Source organism: Phoca vitulina, unplaced genomic scaffold (genome assembly GCF_004348235.1).
Source record: "Phoca vitulina isolate PV1807 unplaced genomic scaffold, GSC_HSeal_1.0 scaffold34, whole genome shotgun sequence".
In the NCBI taxonomy this organism is placed as follows: domain Eukaryota; kingdom Metazoa; phylum Chordata; class Mammalia; order Carnivora; family Phocidae; genus Phoca; species Phoca vitulina.
In genome coordinates, this window is record NW_022589737.1 from 12,539,257 (window position 1) to 12,562,099 (window position 22,843).

Here is a 22,843-nt window from a genome sequence, read left to right on the forward strand (position 1 = left end):
ATCTTAAAAAAAGATAAGCTTTTATTTTAAATGAAGCAAATACTAATAATGTAGGATAAGGAACCAGAATTTCTGTACTCATAATATATGCCAAGGAAATTGTTGAGTTGTGCCAGTTCCTAAATTTTTTGTGTGGAAAGAAAGGACAGCTTACTGGCTTTCTATACTCAGAAGTGCTCTTCAGAGCAAGAGCACTTCCTGACAAGCTGCTTGGAAACCACCTAAATAGTCTGTAAGATCACATTCCTTCTTATTACAAATTACATCCTCAGAACATTCCAGAAGCTAGAGTACCTACCATTATATATTCCTGGATGCTGCTAACGTGATATTACTAAAATATGGCAATATAATATAAAAACCAGTAGCACTCTCAAGACAGACTATTGCATTTTAAAATATATATAAATAGGAAAGCAAGTTACCATTATGCTGTGAGGCAGGGAAAGAAAAAAAACAAACAAACTTGAATCCATATGACTATTGTCTTAAATCATCAAAAATTAATTAAAACAAGTGAAACCAAAGCAGGCTACATATAAGCCCAGATTTAATGAGTTGTGGAAAATGCAATAAACTAAACAAATCACACATTACTATTAATTAATGGTCTGTAAAAGACTTCCATGTGGCTTAGGCAAATAATTTTTATTTTATATTTTAGAAAGAAAGTTTTTGGTAATTATGAGATAAGTATAATCTGTCTCAGCTATTTTTATCGAAAAATTATAATATTTCTACTTCAATATAAATGATTATTTAGATTACTTAAAACAGATGTTTTCTTAATTCCTTACATGAAATTATATTCATAAATTATTTCTAAATTATTTTGTATCAGATTCTATTAATCTTGATATATAAATATTGTATTTATAAACTTATGTCATAAATATTTTCTCCATAAATATTTTATCCTGGCAAAATGAAATAATTTGATTAGGGGCTATGTTATTATAATTTTCATAGTATGTATATCCATACATAGTATGGATATATGTACAAAGGTTATTTGAATTCTTCTGGTATCTGAATTCTTTTTTTTTTTTTTTTTTTTAGAGAGACAGAGCACAGAGAAGGGGAGCAAAGGAAAGGGAGAGAGAGAATCTCAAGCAGGCTCCATGCCCAGTGCGGAGCCTGATGTGGGGCTCGAGTTCATGACCCTGAGATCATGACCTGAGCCGAAATCAAGAGTCAGAAGCTTAACAAACTGAGCCACCCCTCAGGCACCCCGGTATCTGATATTCATTTGTTAATCCAATACACATTTATTATGTCCCAGTAAGAGTTCTTCTTCTTAAGGATTCAAAGATTTTGTTCTGACCTTTTAGGCATTTACACTCTTACAGTGAAAACATATAGATTATATGAAAACTGCAACAACACAGCAATGTATAATATGCTACTGAAGCATAGAGGGGAGAAGGATACACAGAGCGTATTAAAAAGTAAAGGTGACATTTGATGAAAATCATGGATAAATAGAAGTTCTCAGGACAGATAGAGATGGAAGACACCTACTATAATACCTGGGAAAAAATAGGCATTTTGTTAATGTTATATAGATCAAGGCAGAAGCAACTGATTCCTCTTCCTATCACTGATATTCATTTATTAAGTTAATGCATGTTTATTATATGCCAGTGATGGTATTTATTTTTAAGGGTTCACAAATATGATCATGATATTTGAAGCATTTATGGCTCTTAGTGGAGGCAAACAATAATTGTGGTATATGACTCTGCTTTAAGAAAAGAGTATACATTTTCATATGTTTATATGTGAATCATTATATTATAAACATAGAAAAAAATCTATTGCCTTTTTCATTAGTTTGCTAAAATATTGATGTGATAACCAATTCCTAAAAACTCAGAGGCAAAGAGTTTCATTATGACACACATTAAAAGAAAATAACTAAATTTTAAAATTAGGGAGTTTAGGGTATGTCTTTTTGAAGAAAATGACATCAGAGCTGAGATGTGATGAAGAGAAAGAGGGAGATTTGGATCCAGGGAATGAGAATTTCTGTCAGTATGACTCTTAATAAGACCCTCTGTGCAAGTGGCTTTGTGGCATTAAGGAAAGACCATGTGGGGCTGAAGCATAGTACCAGATGGGAGCCCAGAGTAATAATATCATTCAAGAAGAGGGCACAGAATGAGGTCAGAAGAGGGCTAAAGATGGACTACTAGTGCCAAAATATGTAGGAAGATAGCAGAGAATCAGGGGCCAAAAAAAACATAAAAGCAGGAATAATAACAGTGACAGGATAGTAGCTATTTCATTGTAAGTGTTCAATAAATATCTAGTAGAAAGATAGATTTCCTTCTCTGGTAAAGGAAAAAAAACAATATATAAATAACTATAGTGTCCTTAATCTTCATAATATTAAGTTAAAAATGTTAATATTTTTATACTATTCTACAGATTATACGCTTAAAAATATGTGCAAGGCACCATTTAAGGCACTTGGAATATATTAGTAAGCAAAACAAAGATCCCTGATCTCATGGATGTCAAGAAGCAGGCTAACATATCTTTCCCCATGTATTTCTTGTATCAGTCTTAGGAGACTGATATTAATATTATCCCCATTTTACCAATGAGAAAGCAGTTTTTAACTTGTCCTAAATTTTCCTACTGGTAGACTGTATTTGAACCCAGATTTGGGGGCTTTAAGTCACATAAACAGAGTTTTAAAAAGCTGTCATTACAGAGAGGTCTCAGTGTTTTGGGAAAAATCAAGAAAAATTTTATGGAAAACAGGGAATGTGGTTTATAACTTGAAGGAGATGTGAGATATCAATAGCTACAGAAGTAAGAAGGCACTCCAGGGTAGTAGATCTGTATAAGGCAGAGAGAAGAAGGGATATTACAAATTACCTGTAGTAAATAATAAATTTGCATCAAAAGTGGGAGATGGTATCTGGGAAGATTGGTTGAGTCCAGATGTGCAGTTACTCAATTTGTATTAGTATTCAGTGGAACATGATTGTTTTTAAGCAGAGGGAAGTCTTGATAAGAACTGAGGTATAGGAACACAAGGAGTGATGATCAAACCATTCAGGAAGCTATTAACAACAATCATATAGAAAGTACATTAAGGATTTCAACTAGGGTGGTTGCGCTTTGGTAAGGAAAGGATGGCTGTGTGAAAATTATTTGGAAATTGGTTGGATATGGTGGAGTAATGAGATAATGAAGACAGGCAATCAGTGATGTTCCCGAGTTTTCTAGTCTGATATCATTGGTACAACCTACAGAAGAGAAATTCAGAAGCTGGCAGATTTTTATGGCAAGAAGATGAATTGAAATTGTGGTGCTACAGGAGCTATTCAACAGGCAGTATGGCACCAGCTATTAGAAATACAGTCAGAAACAAAGACATGGATTTAGGAGATATGAATTTATCCTACATAAAGATAATAGTTGAAAATGAGACAGTGTCTGAGGTAGTTTATAGAAACGAGAGAGAGAGAGAGAGAGAGGGAAGGGGAGGGAAAGAGAGAGGGAGAAAGTTGCCCCAAACTTGGGGATGCCTGTACACAGTAAAAAACAGGATTAAGAACAGAAACAAAACAGATACTAAATATGATGTGGAGTATCAGGGAGGAAAGACATTAAAAGAATGTGATACATAAAAGTAAATTCTCTCAAACTGATGAGCCTTATATAGGTGAAATACTGATTGATCTAGGAATGAAGTATTTTTAAGATATCTCAGCATCACAGAAAACGTCAGGATAGGGCTATAGGTAATGTCGTCAGTGGATAAATCAAATTAAAGCCAACATTTCTACTGTAGCTCTCTGCAAAGACACAATTTTGGGTGGTTAGAGATGATTATAAGCTTCAAATAGGATGAAGGTGATTTTTTTTTTTGGTAATTTTTCCATTTACATGTGAGTATAATTCAATTAAAGGACCTATATTGTATACAATGTTGACAATGAAAGCCTATTTCATGATTAACTGCTCAATTTAAATATGGTCAGGAGACCTCAATATTGTTAAAAATTAATTGAGCATAAAGCGAGGAAGAAGATGAAGCTAGAAGAACACCCATGCATTTTACTGTTGAAGAGTAAAAAGAATTTTAAATTATTTTTTCCATAGAATACAGTGTTTACTATTGTGGCTTTCTTAACTTACTATTTAACTCCCACTATCCATCCACTGCCTAACTTTTAAAGAAGCAATTTTTTTTTGCATTTTTTTTTTTTACCATATGCTTCACATCTTGAATACTAACTTCTACCTCATTCCTTTAATGGAAATACTGTCCTTATATCCAACACTGCTCTCTTTATTGACAAATATAGCTTCTTTATCCTTATTACCCACAAATAAATCAATTGCATTTTATGTGGTTGGCAAATCCCTGTACTGGAAAATCTCTCCTCCATTGTTTTCCATGATTTATACTACTCAGTTTCTTTACCTCCCAGTCTGTAACTGCTCTCATTGATTTAGTCCTTCTAAATAAAGGAAAAATGTCTGTGTTATCCTATATCTTTCATTGTATTAAGCTCCTCTTTGATGGAAAAAAAAAAAACAACAACTAACTTATTCCCTATTTTACCCTTCAATAACAGAGAAGTCATAAATAGGATAGATATATTATCTGAACACAACAAGCTAACTCTCAATTTCCTTTCTTATGCTAATGCTGATTTATAATTTCTATTAGAATTAATATTTTATAATAAAGTAGTGCAATTTTATAGCCTAGAGTAAGTATTCAGTCCTTTTAGTGTAAGCAAAGACACTTCTTAAACACACATAATACACACACACACACACACACCTGCACATCAACTTTTATTTTATTTTTTTTTATTAAGATTTTTTATTTATTTATTTACTTATTTCAGAGAGAGAGAATGAGAGACAGAGAGCATGAGAGGGAGGAGGGTCAGAGGGAGAAGCAGACTCCCCGCCGAGCAGGGAGCCCGATGCGGGACTCGATCCCGGGACTCCAGGATCATGACCTGAGCCGAAGGCAGTCGCTTAACCAACTGAGCCACCCAGGCGCCCCGGACATCAACTTTTAGAATTTATCATCATTAAGGTAAATTGAATCACCAGGTTATATGCCTTTATTATGCAATTGAGAAAAGTCAGCTCGTTTATTAAATGAGGTCTTAGGAGGTGGAAATTTCTCTAACAAGCTATTATATTTGTGGAAGAGTAGAATGTCTGGTGAGCTGCTTTTCTCTAAGATCCTTTTAAAGCTAATCATTCGAATCATCTGCTGGGCCTTGTACTTTTCCTATTCTTGTCATTTACTAGTGATTCGCTATTTGAAAATTATATATGATTAAAGGTTAATCAATAATTATTTTCTAAACTAAATAATGAAATACATTTTAAATTTCATTTAAAAAGAAAGTGATAATTATGAAAGTTGAATTTAAATACAGGGTTGTGTTAAAATGTACATGAGGTTTTTTTGTTCTTTTTTTTCCACTCTGTGCAAGGTTATACATTTTAGGAATGAGATAGGCCTATATAATCTATGAGTAAAGAAAAGCAATTCTGTTTTATAGTCTTATAGGGAGATGATAATTTGTCTCTATGGCAGAGGCCAGGGGGAAAAAAAATAACATCTGTTAAAGCAAAGATGAAGGATCTCATTTTGTGGCAGAAGAGTTTCAATGGACCTTAGGCAAGGACAAGTATTTCTAGTTCAAAAAGACAATGTAAAATGTATGTATTGAAATATTTTATTTTTCCTTAGCTAGTAATGCTGAAATGTGTTTGACAATATCCAAGAAAATCTCATATTCAAAATGACACAGAGGTGCCTGCCAGAGTTGTAAAGGTAAACAAGATTATGTTGACAGTTAATTTTTATGTTTTATATATTAATCATTTAGCTTTATCCATATTTATGATGCCATCCAGATTATGTTAGGAAGAAAATGAACTAACTGTAATTAGATTAATAGGCACAGATTTTATATTACTACTATTTCCAAAACATAAAAACTCAGATCATAAAATTTGGACCACAGGTAAACCTTGCTTCCATTAGTTTTGAGAGTAGAAAAACACTACTAGCTAGTCAACTGATAGTCAGCTTCCCAAGTTCCAGGACGGAGCTCTTACCCTGTACCAGTCCAATGCCTTTCTGACACACCCGGGCCTCTGCCCTGCACTGTTCGGAAAGGACCAGAGATCGGTGGCCCTGGTGGACGTGGTGAACGACGGCATAAAGGATCCACGCAGCAAATACGTCATCCTCATCTACGCCAGCTAGGAAGCATGCAAGGAGGAGTGTGTGAAGCCACCACCCGGCCACCTGAAGTCTTTTGGGACCCTACTGTCCCAGAACCAGCCCTCCTTCATGGACTACAACCTGCTGGACTTGCTGCTGATTCACCAGGTTCTGGCGCCCGGCTGCCTGCACTCCTTACCCCTGCTCTTGGTCTAGTGGCGCACTTTCGCACCTGGCCCAAGCTCAAGGCCTTAATAGCCTCCCCCGAGCACCTGACCCTCTCCATCTGCAGCAAGGGGCACTTTCGCACCTGGCCCAAGCTCAAGGCCTTAATAGCCTCCCCCGAGCACCTGACCCTCTCCATCTGCAGCAAGGGGAAGCAGTGAGAGATTATGGTACTCTCGGCAGGAGGCAGAAGGTGGGGATGTCTGCCTTCCTTTCCCCAGGACCAATAAAATTTCTAAGAGAGAGAGAAAAAAAATAAAGTAGGGTATCTGGATATCCTTAATTTCTAAGGTTAGGCCTTATTCTAAAGTGAGTAACTGCAACAGACTGAATGGAGCTTATTTTGGAAGATAAAGACATTACTGAGACCACCACAGTCTCCATGTATCTCCTGAATCGAGTGTGACCTCGTACTGATAGTGAAATTGCATGAATTCTATTTATTTTACCTCTTTTATAATTTGGTCTGTTTTGAGTTTCACATGGACATTAATAAAAACCAATGAGAACTTCTCAACATAATATGAAATTATGCATCACTTGATTTATTTGAAAAAATAGCATTAGAGTGAAAGCAGTTGGTATGTGTGCTCTCTGTGTAGCATTGTATTGGCCTAATCAATCTGAATAGATAAGCGCCTGGGATAAAAGAGACCAGAGAGTAGTCATATGTGAATACCCTGAAGTATAAATGTGTATAAGTACATCAGATAGATCACATAGAATAAGTTCAAGTCTTTTAGCCGTGTGGCCACAAGCAAAATACAAGACCTTTATCATTTCAATTTTCCTTTTTTTAAAAGATTTTATTTATTTGTCAGAGAGAGAGAGAGCATAAGCAGAGGGAAAAGTAGGCTTCCTGCTGAGCAAGGAGCCCGATGCGGGACTCCATCTCAGGACCTGAGCCGAAGGCAGACGCTTAACTGACTGAGCCAACCAGGCATCCTTCATTTCAATTTTCTGATCTCAAAATGAGTCTATGAAACCACTCAGCATAACTTCAGGATTGTTTGGGTGGTTTAATGGGATATCACGTACAGAAAGTCTGCAAAAATTTTATTAAGAGATCTGGATCTAGAATCAGATAGAACAAGACTTGAATTTCATTTTCTAATTTTATTAACTATGTCACATTGGAGAAGTGAGCTCCCTCCCTCAGACAGTTTCCTAATTTTCAATATATTTAAGTGTGGATAATGCATAAATTGTGTTATTTTTTCTTTGTAACTGAATATAAAATTATATGCAAAAAGCTTACCTCAGTGTCTAGCACATAATAATCACTAAAATCTTAGCAATTATTGTTAGCACTTTAATATATACTATTAATGCTAATATCATTAAATATAAATACTATATAAGTATTTAACAGTTAAAATAAATTAAATTATGCAAATTGATAAATAGTTATTTTCATTATGGTGTTTTTTCATGTACAAAGAGCCTTGCTTTTCTTAATCTCAGCAGGCAAATCAACTAAGATAAAAAATATTTAGATAGTATTTTAAGAAAAAACTGGAAAAAGTTTCTAAAATACAAAATAAGAAATTGAATAAAAACACTGGCATAAAATGTTCTCTAGAGGAAAATATATAATCCTATTTATCTATCAAGAATTTTTTTAAATCAAGACAAGTAAAACATTGATAACTTTTTCAGTTCTTGTGGTCTTATAAAGGAATTAAAAAAATAAGAATTGTGAAACAAGCCTTCTAGATCTGCTTGCATATTGGTGTATAGGAATTTAGAATTTTTTTAAATAAACATGCTAGTTCCATCTCAGCAATTATATTATTTGTTTTTTGTGAATTTAATTACTGTTTGTGAAATTCCATAAATTATAATTTAAATGTCTGTTACAGTTATGATTTCTTAGATGAATGATTTACTATGTTTATGAAATTATCACCTCATTTGATCTTCTTACTGACAATTTATAGACATATTTTTAGTTGTTTTGTCATGACAGATGTAATCCTTTTAAAATACCATCTAATTTCTTATGAACTACTATGGAAGACTATTCTCTAAATTCATCTACCTATTAAGAATTGGGAGGCAAATACCTTTTATTTAATTTTTTCAAGATTCTAAAAATATTAATTATATTAAATATTAAATTATGTTAAATATTTCTGGATCTTTTGACATGAATTATAGTAGTGGCATTCGGTAGACACACTAATGTTGACAACTAAAATAAAATAATATTTACATATACATTCCTAAAGAACTTAACAGCAAGTTTTGTTGCTTAGTTTGACAAATTCTATCACTATTTCCTGACTCTAAGTTTACAATCCAATGAGACTATAAAATGAATAGGAAATATTCATTGCATAGGAATAGAGAGATGTTGCTAGAATTCTAGAATCACTTTTAAAAAGTAAAGTTAGCTTTCTTCTATCTATGATCAGGGACATATCTGAAATTACTTTTATAAAAAGGTGACTTTTTAATATTTCTTTGGAATACCTTAGTTTGCATCAGACGTCTATTGCAATATGGAAGATATTACCAATAGTATGCACAATAATATGTAAAGAAATTACTAACTTTATTTATTTTATTTTATTTTTTAATTTTATTATGTAATCTTAGTCATTAGTTTTTAATGTGGTGATCCACGATCCATTGTTTTTGTATAACACCCAGTGCTCCATGCAGTACGTGCTTTCCTTAATACCCATCACCGGGCTAACCCATCCCCCAACTCCCCTCCCCTCTAAAACCCTGTTTGTTTCTCAGAGTCCATAGTCTCTCATGGTTCATCTCTCCCTCCGATTTCCCCCCTTTCATTTTTCCCTTCCTTCTCCTAATGTCCTCCATGCTATTCCTTATGTTCCGCAAATAAGTGAAACCATATGATAATTGACTTTCTCTGCTTGACTTATTTCACTTAGCATAATCTCCTCCAGTCCCATCCATGTTGATGTGAAAGTTGGGTATTTATCCTTTCTCATGGCTGAGTAATATTCCATCGTATACATGGAACCACATCTTCTTTATCCATTCATCTGTTGAAGGGCATCTCGGCTCTTTCCACAGTTTGGCTATGTTCATAGTAGCAATGTCCACAATAGCCAAGAAAAATTACTAACTTTAAACTGGATATCAACACCTGTTTTGATATTAATATTAATTATAGCCATTAATACCTCTACAGGTATTAATGTCCATTAATGTCCATTTATTAATAATATAACTACCCTGTGGGGCGCCTGAGTGGCTCAGTCGTTAAGCATCTGCCTTCAGCTCAGGTCATGATCCTAGGGTCCTGGGATCAAGCCTCGCATCAGGCTCCCTGCTCAGCGGGAAGCCTGCTTCTCCCTCTCCCACTCCCCCTGCTTGTGTTCCCTCTCTCGTTGTCTCTCTCTCTGTCAAATAAATAAATAAAATCCTTAAAAAAATAGCAATAATATAACTACCCTGTATATGGAGCTTTATAATTTATAAAATGTTTCTGTATAAATTGTATTACTCATTTTGATTTTCTGTTACACTTGTTAGAGAGGACTATGCATATACCTCTTAAAGAATCATTCTTCTCATAGGTCTCAGAAGGGGATTCTTTTTGAGGGTAGTGGCCATTGTGGTGCTGAGGATATTCATTCATTCACTTACTCATTCTGCAAGTGTTCACTGAGTATTGGCTATGAACTTGCATGTTTGAGGTTGGGTATTAAACTAAAGTAAATAAATAGATAAATGAGACATAAAATCTATCTTCAATGAATTCAGTCTTGTAGAGTCAGTGGTATGCTCAAGTTCAGAATGGCTCTTGGGAGCCAAGGTGATTGTCATAAATAGTTGTAATGCAATGTTAACAAGAAACAAATATAATAAAGAACATGTGAGATTATATATAAATACATATTTTATATATATTACATATATATATATTATACACACACACACACACATATATACAGTGATATTTACAAGAGAGACAGAGACAGAGAGGGTTGGGGGGAGGTTAGTTGTTGAATGGTAGCCCCGCAGGCAGGTAGACTGTCACATGTAACAAGAATGAAATGCTCTTAGGACAGTGCATCTAGTTCACTATAGCCTGAGTAATAGAGAGGAAGCTGGAAAAACAGACCGAATCTAAATAATAAATGGCCTCGAGGCCATTTGTGGCAGTTTGCACTTTATTCTAGAATGGATTAGAAGACTTTAAATGTTTTAAAGACAGTCTGATCAGATTAGTATTCCTTGGGTAGGAGGAAAAGACGAAGATAAAGAAGAGTAACCCTTTGTCTAAATACCTCCACATCCATTGAAACAGGCTTAATGGCTTAATGCCCCAGTAAACTCCATACTTGCCACTTAATTCCTGTCAAATGAACAGAATGTAACCCTAGCATAGAGAAGTCATCCTGGTCCCATCTTAGTTTAACCTTAGATGGTAACCCCATAAATATACTTGAGTATCTAATCTAACTTATAGACTAGGTTAAATGGCCAATGTCTGAGGGCATCTTAAACAAAGCTATGAAAAATGACAAGGGTATTTTAATATGAACCTCCAACACAGACTTATGCAGCATCATTTACAGTTTGAACAAGTCTCCATTGCAATAAAGAGGACTTTTATTAAAAAGCTCCTGTTTCAGATATATAAGTAGACTTATTAGGATTTATAATGAGAAACCCCATGAATTTGCCTAAAGTACTAAATTTGACTCAAAACAAAAAACAAAAAATAAAAATGCTTTCTTTATTTATTTTAATAAAAACATTGCAGAAAACTCACATAGAAACTGGGGCCATGAATTCACAGGTGCTGAGGCCCTTCTGATCTATACATAGCTGACTAGTTGGTCTTGATTAGGGGTTATTCTCTTAGTTCCTCTCCTTTTCATTCTTTGTAGTGAGAAAAACATCAGCTAAACCTAATCATCATGTGATCCTTCCACTAGGTGTCACAAAATTATGGCAAGAATAAAGTGGTTCTACTTCTCTTAAGCTAATAGTTGTTGTATTTTATTGAAAAAAATCAAGATTCTTGAGGATATGGAGTTAAAATTCAGGTTGAAAGGATCAGGAAAATATTTCTGGAAATTGTATAGCTCCCTGAGTGGTTTTAAGGTCCTTTACTTAAGTTTGTAAGTCAAGATGTGAGAGTCTAAACTCTAAGTTTTATTTTTTTTAAGATTTTATTTATTTGAGAGAGAGAGGGAGAGATAGCACAAGCAGGAGGGAGTGGCAGGCAGAGGGAGAAGGAGAAGTAGGATCCCCCACAGAGCAGGAACCCCAATGTGGGGCTTTATCCCAGGGTCCCGGGATCATGACCTGAGCTAAAGGCAGTCTCCCAACCAACTGAGCTACCCAGAGGCCCCTCTAAATCTTACTTTAATTAGCATAGTATCTTACAGCACTTAGTATCTTTTGTATGGCAGACTATTTTCCTAGAAGGAGATTAAAATCTAGAGAATACCTATAGCTTACTTGGAAAGGAGAAATTCATTTCACTAATTAGACTCTATTCTGTATTTTCAGAATCTTCTACACAGACTCTCTTCTATCTACCACCAAATACCACTATAATATCTTATATTTAAATGCCTTGGATTCTGATATCTGTCTCTATCATTACTAAAATTGGTTTTTAAAGGTCTCAAAGTCCAAACATTTTTTTTTTTTGAGTGTTACTTATAGCATTTGACAAGAGTGACAGTTGACACCTTAAAACTGAATGTCATTAAAAAAGTAAAACTAGGGGCGCCTGGGTGGCTCAGTCGTTGGGCGTCTACCTTCGGCTCAGGTCATGATCTCAGGGTCCTGGGATCGAGCCCCGCATCGGGCTCCCTGCTCAGCGGGAAGCCTGCTTCTCCCTCTCCCACTCCCCCTGCTTGTGTTCCCTCTCTCGCTGTGTCTCTCTCTGTCAAATAAATAAAATCTTTGAAAAAAAAAAAAAAGTAAAACTAAATGTCATTTGTACTTCACTCTATTTTCTTGGTTTTCTTCTGCATCTCTTAGCTTATTCCATTCTTGTCTCCTTCACTAACTCCTTTCTTTCTACCCTTCACTATCTTTCTACCAGAGAAATGTGTATATTCCAGAAGGTTAGGTCCTTAACTCTCTTTTCTTTCTAGTACAGTTTCTCTTGATGAAACATCATATTGATTTCATTGAGTCTGTCCTTGTGTTTTGTGGCCAGTTCTCACCTTTCACCTTTCCTAAGCACCAACCAATATTTTAAAATATTGTGTATTTTCTCCTGAAAGTCAAAATAAAATTACCTCCGCTTCTCCTTGTTACTTTATTATGTTACAGTATTATGGATTGTTCAATTGAATTGATCAAAGCTTAGAATCTTGATATCATTCTAATGTTTCCATATTTTTTACATTTCTACCCCCCATTCATTCAATCATTTGCAAATTCTCATTTATTTTAACTTCTTCCACAGACATCGATTATATTCAGTGCATCAGGAATTCAAGTCCTTTTTACCTAGATTACTGAAATGACCTCCTAACTTGACTTTCACCATAGAGTTTTCTTGGATACATTTTCATAGAGCAGCCCTCTGATTTTCTCTGCCCACTCTCGAAGTGAATAGAGTGAATTACAAATTTCTTTGCAATTATGGTAAACCATCAGAGACTTATGCAGGGATGACATGGTGAGAATTATATTTTACATAGATAATTTCAGGAAAAACAATACAGAGAGATTTTATTGGGATTAGGGTAAGATGAAGAGAGATGTTAAGGAGAAGAAAATGTATGTAGGCAGGCAATTTTTCTGGTAGATCAGGAGGGAGATAATGAGTGTATGAACTCAGGAAATACATATGGAATGGAGAGATTTGTACTGATTTTGCTAGTGTTAAGGTCTATGAGAATATGCATTGTTCATTATAGGCTCCCTATACATATAGAACAATGCCCAAGAGAGAGAAGATACATGCATATAAATGTTCTATGAATAAAATAACTACATATGCTAAACAACAAAAAATGCAATGCATGATTAAGTATGGTATAGGATAGAAAAGGGCAGATTGTAAGCATAAAGTTTGAAGTTATATTTGAGTTGGAGGTGCTGTTTTATTATTTACTAGCCATGTGACTTTGGGAAAATAACTTGACATTCCTGAGCTTAACTACGTTTTTCTTTTTCATTTATAAATTAAATCAATAATGCAACTCCCTTAATAAGGTTGATGTGAAGACTAAAGAGGGTAATGATGCATTAAATATACCTAACAGTTTTTGGCTTTTAAGTGCTCAGTAACTATTGCTGCTTATTCTTGCTATTGTTAAATTTATGTGTATACACATCTATACATCTATATCTATTTGTCAACCCATCCATCCATCCATATGAAGAGTAGCAATGTTTAGCACTTGATATGGAAATGTAATCAAAGAAGAAGGCCTCCAGACTAGGTAATACATGTTCTGTGTTAACTTGTCCCTGAAAGAGTTTTGTGGAATAAAATAATTTTAGAAATTAAACATATTCAATATCTGCCCCTTTGTTTATACTTTTTGTTTTATATTAGTATCTTTATAAATTATCCTGAGATGGAGCTGCTGTTTAATCAAATGAGATTTAAAACCTTTTTATACTGTTATGCCTTGGAATGTTTTGTGTGGGTAAAGAATCTCTAAAGACACTCTGCTAGGGATTAGAGAATAATGGATTAGGTAAACAGGCTTGAACAGCAAGGGCCAGAGGATTTGTACATTCCTGATCTGGGCCTTTGTGGGTCGTTTTACATAATATGAGTGAACACCTGCCTTTCTGCATTTTTAAAAACAAGAAGAAGAGCAGTGAGATCAAAGTTCAAGCCAGGCAAATGGTCCATTTTGCTGGAGGGCGTCTGTCACATATGGACAGAGTTATTCATGATTTCCATTAATAATGAAAATATGAGTTTGGATAAATTTTAATAAATAAAATACAAAAATGTTATGTCATAGAATTAAAGGTTTGAGGACAATCTGCCCCAGATTTCAAGTTTGATTAGTTCATTATAACTTCCCTTTAAAACATAAACTTATGTATTTTTAATTAAAATTTTTTTTTCTGTGATCTCAAAGAATCCAGACTGTAGTCTGTAAAGGAGTCATATGCTCACAATTATTATATCTATTATGATCAGAAGACTTGCCCCTTTAAGGTAAGATTTAAACCATATTCTTTGAGTAATGATTTTATAAAAGAAAAACATAGTTGTTTTATTTATAGAAAACAAAATTACAAAGTAATATCAACTTATTTTGTAATAAAATTAGATAATTTTACAACTAATAAAATTATCCATGACAATGTGATTCATTCAGGTGGATATTCAAATGATTTAATGAAGTTATTATGGACAAAATCTCATAGACTAATCAAATAAAGCTTTGGATATACTGTGGAGTTAGCAATTATTCAAATAATTTCATTAGGTATCAAATGCTAGTTAAATGTGGTTTTAAAGTCAAAGGTCAATTTTACTTTAAGTGAAGAAGTTTTGGAAAAGCTAGAGAAGTAATTTTTTGAGTTTTATATAAAAATGAAAGGTTAAATTAAAGGGCTTAAATACAAAGTCTATAAAAATCATATAATCTCTCAAAGAGTTAAGGAGGTTATTTTAATCAACTGCTTCAAGGAAAACTAATGGAATATTCTGCATCTAAATCATCTAAATGCCCTGAAAAGCAATATGTTCAAATTTAGATATGAACTATCAATTTACCAGGGATGACATATGAAGATATTTTAAAGCAAGAGACAGCATGAGGAGATTTTATTCTTGATTCATTTTATGTTTGACTTACTATTTATTCTTGATTCATTTTATGTTTGACTTACTAGTATGAATTATTTTGAAGAACCCAAATTTTGGAGAGATTTCTATGAGCTTTGGATATCTGAAGGATGTTTGAAAAGTGTGTAGTGTCACATTATCAATTCCAAATTCTCATCAGCATGATAATAAGCTAATAGAGTGACAAAGTTTTATATGGTGTATTCTTGCTTGTCACTGAAGAGAAATTACTACATTAGGTGAGGAAATTATCCTCATGATGAACATAAGCTACAGGAATAAAGTATACTCTGTCAAAAATAATCACTATCAATGTTCTTGATAACCAGTAACAATCAGTACTAACAATAGTTATCCAACTTTGTGTTTATTTCCTTCTTTCTGAAGTTAAAAAATAATTCACAGACATGACTTCTCTACATCACTAATTTTTACTATACCCTTATGAGGTATATATTTATTAATGCTAAAGTATATTATTAACATTAACTATGCTGAACCACATTTATAAATATTCATTTAGGGAGAACTTAAAATAAAAGATCCTCATGGTAGACATTTAGACATGTAAAGGATAGGTTAAAAGGGGAAAATGAGCAAGACTGAAGCAGCTTCTCATTATCCATTAGTTGCTCAAATCAAAATTAAAAAAAAATTAAAAATGAATGAAGTGAATAGTTTCATGATTAAAATCCAGTTACATTTAAAGAATTGGTTTGGTTTTATGTCAAGCTAATTAAACTTGCTATTGAACTGATGTAGGAATATTGTTAAGATCTCTATATAACCCTCGAACGAGAAATTTCAATGAGAATTAAATGTCAAGAAAAGAGTTTCTTCTTTTAAGGAACTCAGGGGAAATTAGAGTCCTTTAAATGTCTGTATTTTTCCTTTTGCTCTGACTGCTGGGAGTCCCAAGGAAATATTTATGTCTTGGCCACAATAATTATGAGACATTATGGCCTACACTATCTTGACCTCTTATTATGAAATGTCTTTTTATCTGGTGCTGTATTTATTTATTTACATATTTACCTTTTAAGCATAATTTTATATAGCAAGTCAAATAAATACCCTTTGGAATGAGATTGAGATAAAATATATTAGTAAAATAAAATAATTATTATATAAATATACATTTGCTATTTCATATTTTTTAATATATTGGGTGACAAGTGAAGAGGAACAAAACTTTAAAAGAAACCAAATTTATTTTACATTTAATTTTTCCACACATTGCTATATCACCAGGTAAAGATGCCAATACCCACTTCTTTATCACCATTCCTTTCAAAAACCAGGATCTATGATGACATTGTCAGCTACTGATAATAGTCACAGTTATCTTGTCCTGTCTCAAGTTCATTTAGAAAATTTAGCTCTCCAGGTTTTAACCATAGATTATCCAATAAATTATAAGGAATGAAGTTTATTAAAAGAGGAAATATGAAAATAAGAAAAAACAATTACATACAAAAACTAGTATATATATCCCAAAATTATTAGTATATATCCCAAAATTTCAGATCTAAAAAGAGACCTGGTAATTCTTAAACTTCCATAAGAAAAATTGGCAAGTGGCTCATTAACTAAATTTGAACAATAAGAAATGCAGAATGATTACATACTTATTTTTATTGCTAATATTTATTTTTGTTATATCATATAGATGTTAATAAAGTGATTATAAAATGGAGGTTGATGAAGCAAATATGTAAAAACTTTTGAGAAATTACAATATAATTAGAGTTTGAGAGAGAAGTTGAAAATCAAAGAGTATATCAAAGTGAATACAATACATATTTATATTAAAATAGAGAAAGATTGAGTACTATTAGAGTTAAATAAGAGTTATCATCTACAAAATGGATTTACATTTTATTTATTTATTTTTAAAGATATATTTATTTATTTAAGAATGAGAGAGAGAGGGAGAGTGCAAGCAGGGCGAGGGGCAGAAGTAGAGGGAGACAAGCAGACTCCCCACTGAGCAGGGAGCCTGATGCAGGGTTAGATCTCAGGATCCTGAGATCATGACCTGAGCTGAAATCAAGAGTCAGATGCTTAACCAATTGCGCCACCCAGGCTCTCCTGGATTTGTGTGTTTTTGTTTGTTTGTTTAAATTTATATTTGAGAGAGAGAGAGAGAGCAAGAGAGGGGGGAAGGAGCAGAGGGAGAGGGAGAAGCAGACTTCCTGCTGAGCAGGAAGCCTGACATGGAGGTCCATCCCAGGACAGAGATCACAACCCAAGCCAAAGGTGGACGCTTAACTGACTGAGCCACCCAGGAGCCCTTGGATTTATGTTTTATAACATAACAACCCATATGTTAGTTATGAGGATGAAATGAGTTAATGTATTTTAAAACACTTGGAGCACTGCCACATAAAATTGTTCAATGGATATAAGCTACTTGAGGCCCTAAAAAAAGGATGTTCTTTTTAGAAGTCTATTTTACTAAAATGGTTTAGTAATACTGTCTTCCTACCCATTATCATAACTTATTTGGAACAGTCTTTTTTGTTTTTTTTTTTTTTTTGGAACAGTCTTATATGCACCTCTAGAGTCTAGATTTTAGCCTCCCGTAAAACTGTGCATTGTGGTCAATGAAAAGTAGCTGAACTTATGATTGACTTGGGATGTGGGTAGGGGATCAAAATATTATTAATGGAAAGTTAGAATATTTTAAAATATATTTCTGGTTGGGGCACTTTGGTAGCTTCATCAGTTGAGCGTCCATCTCTTGATTTTGGCTTAGGTCATGATCTCAAGATCCTAGGATCAAGGGCGCCTGGGTGGCTCAGTTGGTTAAGCGACTGCCTTCGGCTCAGGTCATGATCCTGGAGTCCTGGGATCGAGTCCCACATCAGGCTCCCTGCTCAGCAGGGAGTCCGCTCCTCCCTCTCATGCTCTCTGTTTCTCATTCTCTCTCTTGCAAATAAATACAATCTTAAAAAAAAAAAAATTAAAAAAAAAAAAAGATCCTAGGATCAAGCCCTGCCATCAGGCTCCATGTTCAGCGGGGAGTCTGCCTGAGGATTCTCTCTCTCTCTCTCTCCCTCTGCCCCTCGCCCTGCTCATGCTCTCTCTCTAATATAAATAAATAAATCTTTAAAAATATATTTATAAAGTTCTGGTTAATAAGAGGACAAAGAAGCTAACATTAAGTGAGTCCCAATAGCCAAATTGTGACAGTTTGCATATATATAACTAAGTTGAATCTGCAAAATCTCATATGATTCTAATACTCAGAATCAGAAAGTTTAATATGATGCATATGTGTATAATATACATATGTAATTTCCAAGCAAAAAGTAAAGTGACTCTAATAGGATATGTTTAAATTTTATTTTCTTTATTGGTAATAGGATTGTTACTATATGGATATCTTGAGTTTCAATTAAATATGTATATATTTATAAAATATAGATTAGTACTTTTTTCCATGAATATAATTAGGGGAGACTCCCCTGGCATTTATTTAACACTGTCCAATAAGTCTCAGAATCACATCATTTTAAGCAAATATGTCATATTCCAAAAGGTAAAGCCCATGTGAAAGCTATAGATTTAAAGTGTTACTGATATAACAAAAATAATGTTCAAATTATAAAAGAGGCCACATCTGTTAAACAGGTCTCACATTTGAAAGGAGCAACCAAAATTGGATTGACTTATAACTCAGAAATGAACTCCAGATTAGGTAATATGAGGCTCCTTAGAAAGGATCATTTTAGAAGATCACAATAGAACTACACAGTGTAGAAGACATATCTGATGAATTTATGGGTTATATACGATGAAACTGATGTATAAAAGGTAAAAATATTTATATAATAAAAACTGAGTAAAGCATAAAAGTATACCTCAAGAATAAGTACAAGACAGTTTACTTATACGTATGAATAAAAATTTTGTAATCAATTTGATAATTTGTAACTTTTGCCTAATTTTATGACATTTAAAATGTTTAACAGACTTATGTATTAGATTTGAATATTTAATTTGATTACATAGGTTTTGATAATTATTTAAATTTACTAAATGTATTAGTTTTATTTTTTCCCATGGCTGAAAAAAATAGTTTTAAAATATTAGTTGTATATTTAAATTTTTATATAAATAGTGGCTGATAGGTATAAAAGATTAATGATTTCAGCTTTAAAACGTATAAAGAGTGATGAACATTCCTCTACCTGCAAAAACCCTTTAAACATTAAACATTCTATAAACAATAAGTAGTGAGTACATTATCTATCTAGCTATGAAGCTAGACATAGAAAATCATGATGTAAAGGAAAGTTGCCACCAAGTTTTTAATCTTATCTTACCTTTGTATCCTTTCACTTCCTTTTAGAAGCTCCTTTTTTTCTTTCCAAGTTCCTAGCTCAATTTTTCTCCAATCACAAAAGTATCTTGACTCCTAGAATCCCATAATACCCATGCTCATATCCAAGTACACTAGAAAGCAAGTTGGTGGAGTCTTCATTCTCCTCTCTACCACCTATATTTATTTGCATCCCCCCCCCCCCCCCCACCAAAGATCTTCTGGAAAAAAGACAGAGCTAAACCTAAAGGACTTAATTTTCTAATTTTATCAAACGGACATAATGGCATCTAGGTGACGGAGTAATTTTGAGGCAGAAGTGGCCTTCCCTATGTAAGTGACTGCTTCAACCTGGCACATTATGGGCTCTTATGTATATATATGGCCTTCAGAACACAGTTGAGTCAGGTGGGTGGGGATGGGGAAAGGCAGGGTCATAAGATGCCACCAATGAATGCATATATATATTAACCCTTATGTTAAGTTAAAAATAAACCAAATATTGCTCTAGTCTAAGTTCAGGACAGCTTGATATGGAATAAGTAAGATAGGGCTTTCCTTGCCTGGTCATTGAACTGTAACTGCTGGGGTGCCAATGTGCTCACTGCAGGTGGGGGTGAGTATCTGATCATTGTGAATGGTCTTTGCAGAAATTCTAGGATGGCACAGTCACACAGTCACATTGGATCTTCCAGTAAGTAGATTTCTGCTCTGAAGCATACAGAAAACTTTGCATATTTTGTCTCCACTGGTGATTTGGAGGAGAACAATTGATATATAAGCTATTATGAATTGGTGTACTTGGGTCAGATAGTATAGACCGAAGAGAAAGGTATAAGCCACTTTGTATTCATACATCATATTCTCTGGATTTGCTGTCTCTTTTTTTTTTTTTTTAATTTTATTCATCCATTCATAAGAGACAGAGAGAGAGAGGCAGAGGGAGAAGCAGGCTCCCCGCTGAGCAGGGAGCCCGATGCAGGACTCGATCCCAGGATCCTGGGATCATGACCCGGGCCGAAGGCAGACGCTTAACCATATGAGCCACCCAGGTGCCCCATGGATTTGCTGTCTCTGTCTTGAAAAGACTACAGAGGAGCCATTAGGAGGGCTGTTTGTTTATTAGGTTACTCTTTTAATGTGCATGATGAAAAGTATTAGGTTCTGTGTTACACCACATAATATTTTCTAAAATAAAAGGAGTATATTCAGGTTACTATCATGGTATGTTTGGTGTATGTAGAGTCCTGCCTAAACTCCTTAGCCAAATTTATTTTAAAAGATAATATTTAGATTTTTCTGGGACCTAGCTCTGAATCCATTATCATTCCTTTATTCTTTCCTTTTTCCTTCACACTCCTATAATAGGATGTCTGGATTCTGGGCTAATTAGAAATAATACGTGAGGAAGATTATATAGAGAAAAATCAATTATTTCATTCTTCAGGATGTAATTTTAAATTAAAAATCATTTTGTGATAAATTATATACCCAATGTAAGTAACATTTAAATTATTAACACAAAATTCCTACCCTCCTATTTTTTAGATATTGTAATCCTCAAGAATTTATATTCAAGTAGGATTCTTTACTGAGGAATGATACTGTTTGTTTTGTGTTTTTTTTTTTTTTTTTTACTCAGTAGCCTATCCTCAATTTGGTGTAAGTCTTCATCATAAGTTAAATAATTTCACAAGTTTTAAGAACTCAATACACATAGTTAATTAGATAAATGATCTATTTTAGAAAATATAGATTCTAGTATATATGTTTGATTATATGTATGTGTCTTTTTTCTAATTAAAAAATTGGGGCATCTGGGTGAGAAATTACAGTTGGAATCTGAAACATTAGCATTCCAGAGGCGTTTCTTTAGTTTCCTGACTAAGCAGAATTTTTAGAATATATGATCTTATGCCCAAAAGAATCTATAGCAAATTTTGACTACAATAAACAGTAGAAAAGTAAAAGCAGATAAGTAGATGTTTTAAAAAGTGGAGGAAAAGAATTCACGAATAGTATTTTTAACCTCCCAGATTAGTATGTTGGGTTTATTTGAAGAGGGCAAACATTTCAGGGAGTTTCAAAATATCTTAGAAAGGAACACATTGTTTATATAGTTCTAATCTTTACCAAGATTTTACCACTATATTAAAATTTGGGGTCTTAATTAAGCTTTTGCCAAACTGTAAAATTATATGTATACATACTATATACAGATACATGAAGAAAATATATACTTTACTCACAGGCAAATTGAAGTATGGCTTCTCTACTAAGAATACTTCCAAAAGTATTGGCTGCTAAACACTGATAATGACCAGAATCCTTTGCTTCACTTGGATTGCTTATAATGAAGGTCCCGTCTATCAAACTGTAGCGATAATCACTTTCCAAATCTATTTCTGTTCCATTTCGAAGCCATCTTTGGAAAAATCAGAAGACAAATATGTAAAAATTACTTGAGGTATTATAATACTCCCTGGGAATGTCAGAATCTCATTGAAGGGAATTTTTAGACTTGAGAAAAATGATTAGCAGTGAACTTTTACCTGTAACTGGAAACTGGGTTGCCACGAGCTTCACAATTCAATGCTACTTTCTTTTCATCAGAATCAGTCGGGAAAATTATATCATCTGGTTCTTGTACAAACACTGGCCCATAGTCCACACTTTCTGTAAGGACCAAAAAGGACACACTTTAAAATTTCTAAAATATCGAAACTTTTTCTCCATTATTTTCATATTTAAAATTTTTCTTTTTCCTTTTACTCAACAGGCATATTACCAAAAGAAAGTAACAACAAGCAAATGACTTTATTTTAGTAAATTAGAGACCTACCTAGAATTTTTTAATTGACTAAGATTTCTTTTAAAAATATGAAAAAAAACCAAATATCTCAAACGTTGGTGTTGTACACCCTCTGCCTGCCACTCTACCTGCTTGTGCTCTCTCTCCATCAAATAAATAAACAAAATCTTAAAAAGAAAACCCTAAAAGTTAGTAAAACTCTTAGAATGTTAAAAATAATATACAATAAATAAAAAGTCATGAATTACTATTGTGTTGCTACTTGGGAACTACAGATATGAAAACATTGGTCCTCATGTATTCTCTGTCCATTCATTTCTTCACTCATTTAATCAAGCACTATTTATTCTTAAAAATGCTAGAGTGTAAAGGATAAATTATGTAATGCAAATAAATATATTCTCATAGAATAAAAGAGACATGTCCTTAAAAAAGTCAAATACCTGAATAAAAATATCAAAACTGCATAAAATTAAGTGTTCA

The 22,843-nt window shown here is 33.6% G+C and overlaps 1 protein-coding gene across 7 annotated transcripts in view; it reads right to left on the reverse strand.

Moving 5' to 3' along the window:
• The window catches only part of CNTN5 (contactin 5), a 1,357,780-nt gene that overhangs the window by 497,224 nt on the left and 837,713 nt on the right, over positions 1-22,843 (reverse strand). For all 7 annotated transcript variants that reach the window (XM_032426178.1, XM_032426172.1, XM_032426174.1 and 4 more), the window contains 2 exons: positions 22,101-22,224; positions 21,798-21,973 (listed from right to left, as the gene is read on the reverse strand). In XM_032426178.1, the coding sequence (XP_032282069.1) occupies positions 21,798-21,973; positions 22,101-22,224 (300 nt within the window). The remainder of the gene's footprint in view (positions 1-21,797; positions 21,974-22,100; positions 22,225-22,843) is intronic.